At 44.4% G+C, this 13,402-nt stretch overlaps 1 protein-coding gene across 1 annotated transcript in view; it reads left to right on the plus strand.

Annotated features, from left to right (window-relative positions):
• The window catches only part of LOC138567827 (uncharacterized), a 251,970-nt gene that overhangs the window by 157,360 nt on the left and 81,208 nt on the right, over positions 1 to 13,402 (plus strand). Inside the window, exon 5 of the mRNA XM_069646326.1 lies at positions 7,962 to 8,078. Coding sequence (XP_069502427.1) covers positions 7,962 to 8,078 — 117 coding nt within the window. The remainder of the gene's footprint in view (positions 1 to 7,961; positions 8,079 to 13,402) is intronic.

Genomic DNA, 13,402 nt, shown 5'->3' on the forward strand with positions numbered 1-13,402 from the left:
TGTCATTGCAATGTGCACAACAGAATGTTTACATGTATGTCTACTCTATGTACAGCAGTGATTCAATTATCCACCTCATCTTCCACAAGGCCCACATAGTAATAAATAACTGACTCCACTGTTTAAGCACATAGTGTATCATGGAATGCGGCTCGGAGGCAGGCTAATGTTCATCCATTTGGCTAGATGGCTCTAAAATGTATAGAATCCTGTAACATGTCTCTTAACTGATTGTATTCCATCACAGGAAGGGTAGACAAAGCGCTGTCCATATGTGCAGTGACTTCTAAACCCAACCTGTCACATGTCTAAGTGCAAACCATCGGCATGTGGCGGCCCCACCACATTCACAATAGCAGCCTTCACAGTCAGATTAATTTAGGGCAGGTCTTTGCCAAAAAGGAAATTCCAGGGTGGAATTTCTGCATATAATAATAATAAAACAGAACTGATCAATGTGGGTTCAGACCAACGCATAAAAACAACTTGGGACCCTGTGAGTCTATCTGGATTCTGGTCTCACTATGAAGAAGCATGTCATGCAAGTAAAAAACCCCTCTGCCTATATTACAAAGCTGAATTGGCACATAAAGCCATAATTGTCAATTTCTAATGTACCATCAGTGGCCACTATGTTGGCTAACACTATAATTGACTATTGTAAAAGCTTATTGGCTGGTACCTCTAAAAGCAATTTAAAAACCCTTCAGGTCGACCAAAATGGAACAGCGAGAGCAGTATGTGGGTTGGGTAGAAATGATCGCATCACTAAGACAAGGAGATCGTTACATTGGTTGCCATCCCATCATAACATATCTCTTGAAGTTCTCTCGCTCACCTATAAGTGTCTTACAGGCAAGGCACCTGACTATTTGCTAAAGCAGTTTCATAAGGCTCCAGTCACCCAAACTCTACGCACCAACGGATCTAATAAACTCTTGCCCCCCTACGCCACGATACAAGTAGAAATATGTTGGTGGCACCAGTTTTCATACCTGTGTTCCTGGTCTATGGAAATCTCTACCGTCCAGTACGCGCCACATTTCAGGTCTCACCAGCTTTAAGAAGGCCATAAAGACCTATTTTATTAACACCATGGATTAGGCTACTCTCGTAGACGTTGGTGCTTATTCCCTAACTCTGGTCATCCTTATCTGTTTATCTAATTGAGTTGTCTGTCCCTACATGTGCGCACTGAGGCCTATGGGCGTGTTGCGCGTAATGAGAAATGAATAATAAAAATAATAATGATAATATAGGATAAAGAATGACAACACCTCAACACTTGGGCTCTGCGCAAGAAACTCTGTGTAGGTGCGGCAAGAACCAAATTAAGTGCCACATCATTTTGGTTTCATGTTATCTAACGTAGTGCTTCGGAATAGGATGAACGCATAAGTCCTCAACTTTAGCACTCCCAGTACCAACAACCCATTAGCTTACCACGGTCAGCCTGTGCTGGGTCCCCAGAAAACGTTACTCTTTCGCCATTAAAATCGCAAAACCTGGTTCCCAAGAACTGTACAGTGCATGCCGGCTTTCTACTGAACACCACTTGACATTGGTCAGTGTGATGGTGGCATGTGTGGATGGAAAGGATATCACAGGATGCATGACATACTATGTTTGTTAAATGCTATCCTTGTTGTGATGTCTATTTGCGTCTTTCATTTCTTTTGTTGAAAACCGTAGTGACAAATGGCTCATGGGAAAATTCACCACTGGTGGGACATTCCAAGTTGTTTTTCCCTTTGACGGTGTGTTCAAGTTGTATGTCAAGGGAATGCAGTAGAACAAGTACTTGATCAATCCAAGGTCCAGAATTCCCACTTTACCGTGGACCTAAAGCTAGTAGACACAACATTGACTGTCTGGCTGTCACAAAGTCGATGAACTTCCTTTCTGTGCCAGTCGAGATGGTTCCTAAAGGACTTCATGGGGCACCAGGTGGCTTCGGTTCATCACCCAGGCACTCTCTGCAGTTAAGGATTGGATGGCAGTGGTAATCGGGGAGTTGGCGTCTAGGAGGAAATGGAGGAGCTAACGATGCACCCCTGACAGCCTGTGGGCTTTGCCGCAGATGACAATGGTTGAATAACCTTGCTTCCTTACAGATCGCAAAGACTGTGAATGTTCCTTGTTTTACATATGACCTTTGCCATTATGTAATAATAATAATAATAATAATAGTAATAATAATAATAATACAAACAATAATGTCAGCTATTGCGAGCCAATGAAGGAAATAATTGCTGTTGCCTTGATGAAGAGATCACTTCATCTATCTCTACCATCCATTTGCATGCTTTCTACAAGCTGCAGAAACCACAACTTGAAGACGGCTATTGCTCCAACTGGAATTCCACTTTACACATGTTGGACCGGCTGAGTGGATAATGCAATTCTATAACCGATTATTGCAGCAACCATGCATTACATAGGTCCTTATTTACACTATGACAGTGGTCGCTACTGGTCAATGTCTGTTTTGTGCTATGACACTTTGATGATTATTTTCAACAGGGCCCAAACATGCATAGCGGGGTGAGTACAGCCCAGCCGGTGAGGGTCGTGTTCTCAATTTTCAGTAGGGAGCCACAATAGCCATGATTACATTTTGAGCTGAAGTGTCTAATTCACAAGCTTACCTGTTTCCTCCTAGTGACATCAGTGACCCGCTACCAGTTTAGTCTGACATCTCTTAAAAAAAAACTAAAACATGATTTCTGTTCTTCCCAGTGGTTCCAACGATATCACATGGCTACATCTAACCAATCAAATTCAATCTCCTGTGCAGTGTTCTAGGCGAGTTTTGGAACTGTTTTCCGGCCTTGGACATTCATCAGTTTTTATGGCTAAAACCGGTATCACTATTTTTAGACATTCCAGGCCTTGCTGTGGCTAGAGACGTTGAGGCTCCAACAGCTGTTCCAGGTGTCATCCATGTTTTCAGTCTGACAAATCTCACAGATTGCTGGGAGCATAGCCACTGTGTGAACTGATCGTACGTGAGCAGAATGTCTGAGAACCTCCCCCAGCCTATAGCTTCCCATGCACTTAGCTTCATGCATATAATGCTAAACTCCTTTTAGTTAAGTTATGCATTTTAGGCAATGCCACTTCGATGAAAAAACAGGTTACTAGCTCTGCTAGATCTTTGGTAGTTTTTAACAAGAAATATGTAGCTGATGGCTTCAGTGTATCAAATAATGTGAACAATGTGAAAATTATATATAATGCTAATTTCAAAAACATTCTAAAAACTATTTGCATTCCATGTGAAAAAACAATATAGTATGTGATTCACAACATAGAAATACTGGCACATAGCCATTTCACAATGAGTAAGAAAAGCACATGATTACATAGATCAAGACTTGGAACATGTGGAAGAAATGATACCCAAATAATCAATATATCTCATCAGCCTAGCCAGCCCATGGCATACGTATCATTGCAGGCATGTCCTTAGCTCACCACTTCCACAGCATAAACTCCAGAGCTCTTCTTTATTTTGGAAAGTTAACCACATTCCATAAAAGATGCAGCAACATACAACCAAACATATTACCAACACAGCATTTCATACAGGATGAAATGTTACACATTGCAGACAAGTTTCAGATTAAAATGACAAGCGTATTGTCATATCCCGTCTTTCCTGTATGAGTTAATGGGGCAGTGGGGCTGGTTTCTGGTGCTGCAGACCCATGCCGAGGCAGCTAGCAGTGATGTACTCAGTCCAGGGATTGTTTAGGCAATGATGACACAAGGACAGTTGTAGTTATGAGGGCCACTAGAATTCAGGGAAGAAAGCACAGTTAGGCATGAGTAGAACCGAGACACCAGGCACCCACACCCTACTATCACCAGCTGACAAACACAGAGGACCCAGGACAGAACATACACGTAACATTTGTTAGGCAGAATTGCATGCAGTACCCTCTGGGGCCACTACACACAATTAGGACTACAGGTGTAAGCAAGAGCAACACTTGGTATAAGTCTGTACCACACTGTTTGTTGGTAGCGAGATGAGCAGCCAGGCTTATCTCAAGAGTAAATGTGTGCATTACAAGTAGTTACACAGAGGACTTTCAATCACAGTGGTTCAAGTAGACACTTATGCTCATGTTTCTTGGTAAAACACTTATTAATTTATTACACCGTAATTTAGAAAACATTTCACTAGAAGATGACAACTTAATATTATATACAAATGCACTTCAATACAAAATTCTAAGTTCTTGAGACATTTTGAGCTCCCCTGAAGTAGGAGCAAACCAGCAGTTCAGTTATTTATCATTGAGCAAAACGGACAAAAGTAAGTAGAATAGATTACATATACTTTCTAGGCAGTGCAAATTGTTTCAGTTCAACAGAAGAGTTCAATTCAAGTCAATAGGCCAGGCCAAAGTCAATGGGCAAGTGTTCAGGATAGGAAAGAGCTGTTCTGGTATCAAACGGTAAAGTCTTTGCAAAAGTTCTCACAAGTAGTTTAGGCGAAAAAGGATCATTTGTGGGGTCACAAGCTGATTAGGCCTGCAAGTTGGGAAAGTTTCACGAACTTTCACCGCGAGAGTGGACTTCTCTCAATCGGGTTGGCACAGTACCCTTATATGAAGAAACAAATGATGCTGAAGTCGTGGTTCCTGGCAGTTCCTGCAGATGTCACTGTTCCTGAGCCCCAGTCTTGGGGACAAGAGGGAGGACGTCGGGGGACTCCTGCGGTGCACGGGATCGTTGAAGATAGCAAACTAAATGGAGTCACTTCAGTTCCAGTTGCTGTAGATTCAAGATCACACGCAGCTGTCCCTCTCCCTGGTTAATCCTAACCAGCCTTGAGAATGATATCCAGGTGTCTTACGAGTTGGTTGGTCCCACCAACTCAAAGGAAGAAGCCATCCTTGAAGGAGCTTCTCTGTTGAACGGAGTTTGGCAATTTAGACCTGCAGCAGGGCTTCACCGGGCAAACCGACGGTCCAGGAGTTGCAGCAGCCGTCCTCTTCCAGCTTGTCTTTGGTTCTTTCATTCCAGTGGTCGACTCTGCTTTCCAGTCCAAGAAACTCACCTTTTAAACAGTTTTCTCCCTTTCATTCCAGCGTAGCTGTCACTCACACAGCAGGGTGGCTGCCCTTGCCCGACAGCCAGCCAGCCAATCACACCAGAGTGAATTTGGGTCTCCTAGGAGACTAAGCACAGGAAGTTTCGGGTACCACCCTAACTTCCTGCACACCCCAGAAACTCAGACGCCAAGGGCAGACTTCAGTCCTGAAGCCTACCAAAGGCGCACAAACAAAGGGACCAAACCTGGTTTGGCGCGCAGAGACAACACTAGAAGGACCTTTCCAAAAAGAGGGGCTTAAGGCGCCATCTTGAAAAACATGGCTCCTGTGATTTTTAGCTACCGGTGTTCGCTGTCGGGAAAAATCATGGTAGTGCATTGTAAAACCACTGCCACCAGCCTTTTCAATAGGAAAGGGTAGCATTTGACTGCTGCATGAGTGTTTAGACACAGGGGATAACCCCACACAGGGGATAACCCCTCCAGCACTCCATTGTAAGATGGTGTGTGCTGGGTCTATGAATTTGGAAAAGACTAGTGAAATCAATTTCACTCTACATTCTCTGGAAAACAGAAGTTGATCCCAGAGAAGGTATTTAAACCTTTGGGAAGTCTAAAAGACATCCCTGTGCCACTGCACTGATTGTGCTGTGTAACACACATGAAAAGATGATGCCTATGGAGTTATCTAAGACTCCATAATCAGAGAACACAAATGTAAAACACACATCAAAATACATGAAAGAGTGGGAAAAAAGGCTCACACTCTTTCCAGGTAACAGAAATCAAGTCCTCAAAATCCAGCAAATTTGCTGGGGGTCTCTAAGGTGATGGGAATTACCACATTTCTGTAAATTCTCCCCAAAAAACATTCCAACAGTCCACACAATAGGCAGGCACCCAAGATTCCATTCACTCAAGGCACATAGGGCCCGATTCATGGAATATTTGCCCAGTTCAAATTAAATTTGCACTGCTGAAAAGTGACTTTGCACTGCCGACTTTGCACTTTGCACAGTTCAATGAATCAGGGTTTGTGTCGGCAGTGCAAAGTCACTTCTCAGCAGTACAAATTCACTTTGTACAGGCAAATATTCCATGAATCGGGCCAATAGTCTGGGGAGGATAGATCAGGGCCAACGCGCTCACCTTTCGACACAAGATGACATGGTGCAACACAGGTTCGAGCCCAGGATCCGTGCTTAGAAATCTATGGGTTTTAGGGGGGTAATAAATAACCAATTGCAATTCTGTTTATAATATTAATTTGTGGCAGCCATCTCTCAGAGGGTTTTATTTGTCCTGTTTGCTCTCAGATGGAGACATATATTACCTCACCAAACGTACTGTTTTCATTGTGGAAAGTTAGTTCTGGTCTGATAAGCTGTCATAGGTGTGGTAATATACTTGTCTGTTGTCTATTCCAGATGTTAAACACTGCTTAGACTAACTGAGCATCATTCATCTCGCTCATGTCCATTAACTTGATTTGCAGGCATTTAACAGCCAATGTAGCCCACCAATGTGGCTGTAGGCTTATTTGGCTCAGAGAGAAGCACTAGTTCATTAATCATATAAGCAGCTCTGCGGAGCAAGCGAGGATTACCTGGTGAACTGGATTTTAAAGCGAGCTGTAATTGCGAAGGACTTCTCATCCTACCATCGATTAAATATTACCCAAGAATTTCTTGGGAATTGCTCCCTTAAGACACCCCAACTGATTCCACTGCACCTGATTTTGTACTACCGTTTAAACCCAGTTACCTTGCTAAAGACCATGCATTGTGGGATCAGGGACACCTACAGGAATCCTCACCCCACTGCATACATGTGCAGAGATTGCAGCTATAGCTGGAGTATGGGAGGAGTAGACAGAGACCGTGTACATCTGCACCATTGGTAGCCGGCGCGGGGGTTGCAGCCAATCATGTTCCATTGCTAATCTCAGACCACATACCATGGAACCCGCCACCATCCTCACCAACCTCACTTTTTTTTTGTTACTTTTCCCAATCCCCCTCCCGAGTCCCACTTACCTGAATGTTGCAGTGGTTTAACCCGCTGCTGCAGCTTCCCTCCTCACTGCCCGGGCGCCATGGTAATAGAAGAGGGGCTCCGTACGGAGCCACGCCTTGTACAATCATGGCTGCTGTTTTGGGTAAGTATTTTCATTCATTGAACGCGACGAGTGCGGCATCCAAGCCAGTGTTCTAAAGGCGTTAGAGCCAAGTTCCAAGGGCTAGAATGGAGTTAATGACTCAGAGCCCTAGTTAACCACACTCGCTTTCCCCAGCCGTTGAAACAGGGGTGATACTAACACCACACCAGTGGTCGAAGTGAGCGGGAGCGGTCGGGAGCGGTGCTCCTATACTTTTTAAAATGGACTTGTACAGCTCCTATACTTTTATTTTAAAAAGAAACCGTTCCGGAATGGTTTTGTTTTAAAATAAAAGTGTAGGAAGAACTTGAATCCTTCACTTTCAGTGCACTGCACTGAACGTTCCCTTAAACAGCAAGTGCAAGTGTTTGGGGGGTGTATTGTGTGTGGGAGGGGTTGTGGCAATGGGGTTTGTGGGGAGCAGGGGCAGGCCAGCAGAGGACATAGTTCCACTACATCTTTTCGTACACTTCGACCACTGCACCACACTAGCAGCCGGGCAGGTGCTGAGATTTTCTTTGTGCTGAGATATTTCACATAAGTGCATTTACTACCATGATAATCGAAAATAAACACAATATTATTGTGCATTCTTCAGCTGGGTGTTTTTTAGTGGCTTGCAGCGGGAATGAAAGGTGTAGGGGGAGGAAGGGATGGAAAAAGGAACAGCTACGCTACCAGCCAGATTATTTAACTTTCTAAAATGTTGATTTCTTTTTTGTTTCTTACGGTTAACAGACACTTCAGGAACAAAGAGAGCAACTCTGCAGCTCCAGCTTGCAATCGGTGTGACCCTCCTCGTGCTTGTAATTGTGGGTTTAGCTGTCCTCAGTTGGTTCATCCATCAAAAGAAAGGTAATATGGTGCCAGCTCTGGAAGAAGCAAATCTGCCGTGGGTCTGAGGCGGTCTGAGGCGGTGGCTGTTCTGTTATCTTACTGTGCCTTCTTTTAGCATGGCTGCTGCATTGGCATGGATGCTTGGCACGTGCAAACGTTATTTACATTTGGCTGTTCATGGACGGTCAAAGGATACTGCTGCATGCATGCAGGTAAACATTTGCAGCAAGTGGATTGGACTGTTCGCTGCTTGTTGGTGTTAAACAGGCTGGACTGCATTGACTTTGGGCAGAGTTGGTATGGGCAGCCTGAGGAGGAGTTGGAGGTACATTGTCAGGACAGTGCCTGCTTTATGGGATATATTAGCAGAGAAGACCCGAGATAGGTGCTACTGGTATAAGTATTGGTAGGGATTTAGTAGCTTTCACGCTCAAACATAAATGCAATGCATATCGCAGTGCAACATGACACCAGTGCAACATGACAACAGTGCAACATGACAAAACAGATAACCTAGACCGACAAATGCAAAGTCTGCCTTTTACTTGCCACTGATGGGCCCAGTGCGCCAGTGGCAGACATTTGCCTACAGGGTGGACACACGATTACAAGTTATGTTATGTTAGGCAGTATTTGCAAAGTGCTATGCTCGCCATTGTCATGGCATCTATGGCACTATACCTACGTGTGAATCACCATGTCACCAACCATAGATTAGCCACCACTGCAACTTCCCTAAATTTCTCAACTGGTATTTAATTACGCTTCTTGATGGAGACAGAGAGGGGCATGAGATGTATCAGGGCAGGAGATGGAGTTTTTAAGAAAAGATGAGTGGGCAGGAAAGCTGTTAAAGGGGATGCGTTGTTGGGTACACTGCTGATATGGTGGTGATTTGTATGGTAAAATGACAGGTTGTGATGACAGCCTGGGGATGGGCTGGCCTAACATGAAATAATAAAGTCAAGCCAAAGATGTGTATTTAACAGGCATGGGCAGAACCTAAGGGTGATAATATAAAGAGTCCAGTGTGGCTAGATGAAGGAGCACTGGAGGCTTCCAATGGCAACATAAAAGCGAGGGGGAGGCATATGGGGAAGAGAGCTCTGTGGGCACCACTCAGAGCAAGAAGGTGGAGAGGGAGGTTAGAGTGCATAAGGTATATAGGCAAGATATATGATGCCTAAGTGCCGACAGCTGTGCTTTCCCAGGGCTGGTCTTTGCCAAACCGAAGAACGGGTGATGCTGGTAGGCTATGGGGAGACATACACTCCAGTCATGAGAACCAACGGCTCACCAGGCTAACAGGGAGAGGGGCCCTGCATTACCGTATGTGTAGAAGGACACCATGACAAATCCTTGAAGACACAAAATGGCACTGGTTCCAGCCCAAACATGCCATGATGGTGTCTGATTTAGACTCTCGTATGGACACCAATGGACCACATGGAGGCATACAGCAGGTAGGTAGATTCTTAATCACTTTCCTCACTGCTGTCTGTTTTTGGGCAAAGAGAGGGTGTGAAGAGGAGCCATAAGAAAGAGTGGAGCAAAAGCCTGAACAGAAAAGAAATGTGCCTACATAAGTGTGTGGATGTCTGTTTACATATGTGGGCATGTTGTGTTAGGGGAGTAGTTGAGCAGATCCTGGTCAATGAAGGTCACATTGGGGATCACTGTTTACTGAGATCAACACTGGGCCAGACCTGTGGCAGTAACAAGCCAATTTGGGCAGCAGCGGGCACTGAGAGATACACTGTGGCAGAAGAGACACAAAGAGCAACACTGAGGTATACATTTGGTAATATCACACGTAAGATCTACATTGGTGTAGAGCGTGGGCACTGTGGCTGACATTGGGAGAGGGTTGTGGCAGTAAGAGCCTCATGGGGCAGGAATTGGGACCTTCGAACAACATTAGGGCAGCACAATGGGGCACACGTATGGCAGCGATGCCCACATAGGGCCAGGACTGGACACTGAGTGTGACATTGGGGGGCAGATTGTAGGCACAGAGACTCACATTGGGAAAGAACATTGGGAAAGACCACAAACTGTGAGAGACACTTAGTGAGGAGGTAAAGCAGTGGGAGCCACTGCAGCCTTATGCATAAGTTACCGCCCGCATAGTAGGTTGTTCTACTTCTTCAGACAGGTCCTTCATGGTGGCCCTTCATGTTACCAGCAATTGGGGTACTTCCCCCTTCCCTTCTACCTATAATATGGATGTAGGGCCAATCCAAACCATCATTATGTTTGATGAGCACTTTTATAGGCATCTTATAAGAACCTCACATTAAGGGTTTTCAAAGATTCCAATGAATTCTAGTTCGACATAGATCACTTATGTAACTGTAAGAGCTAGCCAAAGTCAAAATATATATCCGCTTGAGACCTATAGAAAACTATGAACTCGAATTAAACTTGCCTTAGTGTATTGAAATCAGGATCTCTAAAGGGAACCCTAAAGGGTCTGTGTACAAATCCTGGAAGTGCGGAGCAAGTGTTTTCGATGTGTATTTCACTATCATGCTCCATTGAGGAAATACGTGCCTGACGTTCTCTGGCTTAATTGGAAAGTGCTGCAGCACCTTTAAGAAAAGCAAACCATTTAACCTGAGCCTCGAGCCAAGCAAGACGAAGTGTGGTGCAAGTTTTTTTCAGTGTTCTGCAGTGATCCAAGGAGTTCATTAATCTAATGCAGGGTGTGGTGTACTTCCTACACTCATGACCTGCATTTAATTCCATAAAGTGCGGTGAGAGTTGTGTCCATTCGTGTACATCTGAGCAGCTGCGCACACACTTAGGATATAATTCCAACTTTAACTCTATGTTGCTGATAGATTTGTGTTCTAACAACGTCAAGGTTTACGTTCAACTTTTTTCGTCTCCCTCTGCAACTGTTATCCATCACTCTCTGTTACTATTTACAGTCTGAATGACTAGATTGACTGCCGAAATCTAACTGGACGTTGATTTGTCTTTTCCATCATCATGTTTATCGGATATTGATTTGGTGCATCTTTGGTTAGATCACCCTGAATTCTGAAATTTAAAACGTGCAACGTTTATTTCATACTCAGAGAAGCCCTTCCCAAACTGATTGTCATGTCTCCTGTTCAGGCAAACCAAACTGTAGGAGCGACTTGCAGGCACATCGTGCCTTTGTGGTCCAACATTTTCTGCACATCTTCATCTGGTTGTTATTGGGAGAACTCTCTTATTATGAATACTGGATCCCTTGGAAGCAGGCAAATAAACGGTTTGTTGAAGCGACTGTGGGCATGTCCTGTCTTTGAACTCAAAAGTACTCTGCAGATCTTCATTCGATGCTCACTGGAGAAACTCTACTTTCGTACAAATTGTACACGAAATGACCGCAAAGTTTAGCGGTCTGAGGTCCGTGGGTCGGCAGTCTGGCGGCTGTGTCCCAGGACAACTGTAAGGATCTTCGTGTTTGCAGGTAAAAGGGGGTCATTATGAGGTTGGAGGTTACCATGGCACTATTAGCGCCATGGCTGCCTCCAAAACCTCACCGACTCCGCCCTGGTGAATGGAGCTATTACCGCCCCATTCCAATGTTGGCAGGGGCGGTGATTCCCCATTCACCAGGGCCCTTCCCCATTCCCATTTGAGACCCTATAGGGCTCAGTGGGAATGGGGAAGGCGCTAATAACGGTACCGCAAATTGCGGTACCGTTATTAGCTCTAAGGTCCATTTGCGGGTCCTGACCTTAACACCTGGTAAGGAGTTAAGGGAGGATCCGCAAAGGGAACTCGTAGTAGGGCGGTAAGGGATTACCGGTGCCCTTATCGGTACCGGTAATCCCTTACCACCCGGGTCGTAATGAGGCCCAAAGAGTCTTTCCTAAATTCGGGTGACAAAAAAAACAACACCTGTATTAATGGGTCGGAACGGCCCGAGAAGCCAAGTGGGCTCCAAAAATACCATGAGAAGGTCCCAAACTCGCATTACTGAATAAGATCATGCACACAGATCAAAGTCAGACTTATCTTAAAGACTTCTCCAAAGTGAAATCCAATTGCGTATCTTTTCAAGAAGAGGTCATTGTTGCCGAACTTCTAATTAAATAAGGCCATGACGCTTTGCCATCAATGCTGCAAAAGACCTCACAAAGAAAACCATCAAGTCCTTTGGTGCTTATAGTTCATACTACTTGAAATTCTCTCCGCTGACACAGAATCCAATTACACATTGTTTCCAGAAATCGGTCCAAGCACTGAAATGAAATCCCTTGAAAGACAGAGGATCGTAGAAGACATTGACCACTCTCATGTGAATGGCCTCAGCATGATATATCTTGCAGAATCAATGTCTTTGAATTACCTAGTGCTCCTTCACCCTTGGCACCATTTCTACCTATGCCGAGGCTTTCATTGCAACATTCAACGATGACTTCTCTCCTGATTCTCCCACTGCCCAAGCTAATCTATTGGAAGAACATTATGGCAATCAAGCAGCAGCAGAGGTTGACCTCAGCAAGTTCCATAAAGACAGAGTTGGTCTACATCATACATTATTGGAGCTGACAACAGGATTTGCCTATGGCGCTGAACATGGTGCTTAGTTCCGTCATTGCGCTATACGATAACATCACGACGAAGTGAAAGACCACTCAAATTACTTGAGAGATGTTATGCCCTCTACCGCTGTTGTCGCCTGTTCGGTTCCCAGAAAAACAGGAAGAGGGACCTGACTTCATAATTCTCGATGATTCTGTAGTTTTGGTTGAATCAATGAGTCAAATTCCGAGCACAGTGCCTCCAGCTCGCCAGTAATGTTGAAAAAAATACTGCAGAAAAATTCTCTCTTGCAGAAATTGCTAACAATCCAGGTACCAAATGAAATCTACCACTGAACGGAATTTGACCACGATTGATGAAAAAGAGCTTAAAGAGCAAAAAATTACCATTGAGGAAAAAAATAGTTCTCAGAAAATCAATGACATTTGTGTCAACTGTAAAATCTGTTTTCGAGAAAAAGACAGTATAGGATTTTCAGCTTACACAAGGCTGTTCCTGAAAACAGTAGCTGCGTCGGACGATACTTCTCCTCTGACTGCTTTGTCAAGTCAGACCCTAGTGAAAACCTTTCTATGCCATTGCCAAGTCAACAAACATAGACAGTTGGCATACAAACACATGACGGCAAAGCAAACATTTGCAGCGATTCAGCCACTGCTGTGTCAATCGGTATACAGTTGACATGCTCCTTGAGTCAGAGCCTCAAGCCATTATCTAATCAACGTTGTCTGCTGTGATGCTGGAAATGCATCAGAGGGACAGGGCCTCTGAATCCTTGTCCTTTACTGCTTTTTATC

Source organism: Ambystoma mexicanum, chromosome 1p, assembly GCF_040938575.1.
Source record: "Ambystoma mexicanum isolate Mex_15411 chromosome 1p, UKY_AmexF1_1, whole genome shotgun sequence".
NCBI classification, from domain to species: domain Eukaryota; kingdom Metazoa; phylum Chordata; class Amphibia; order Caudata; family Ambystomatidae; genus Ambystoma; species Ambystoma mexicanum.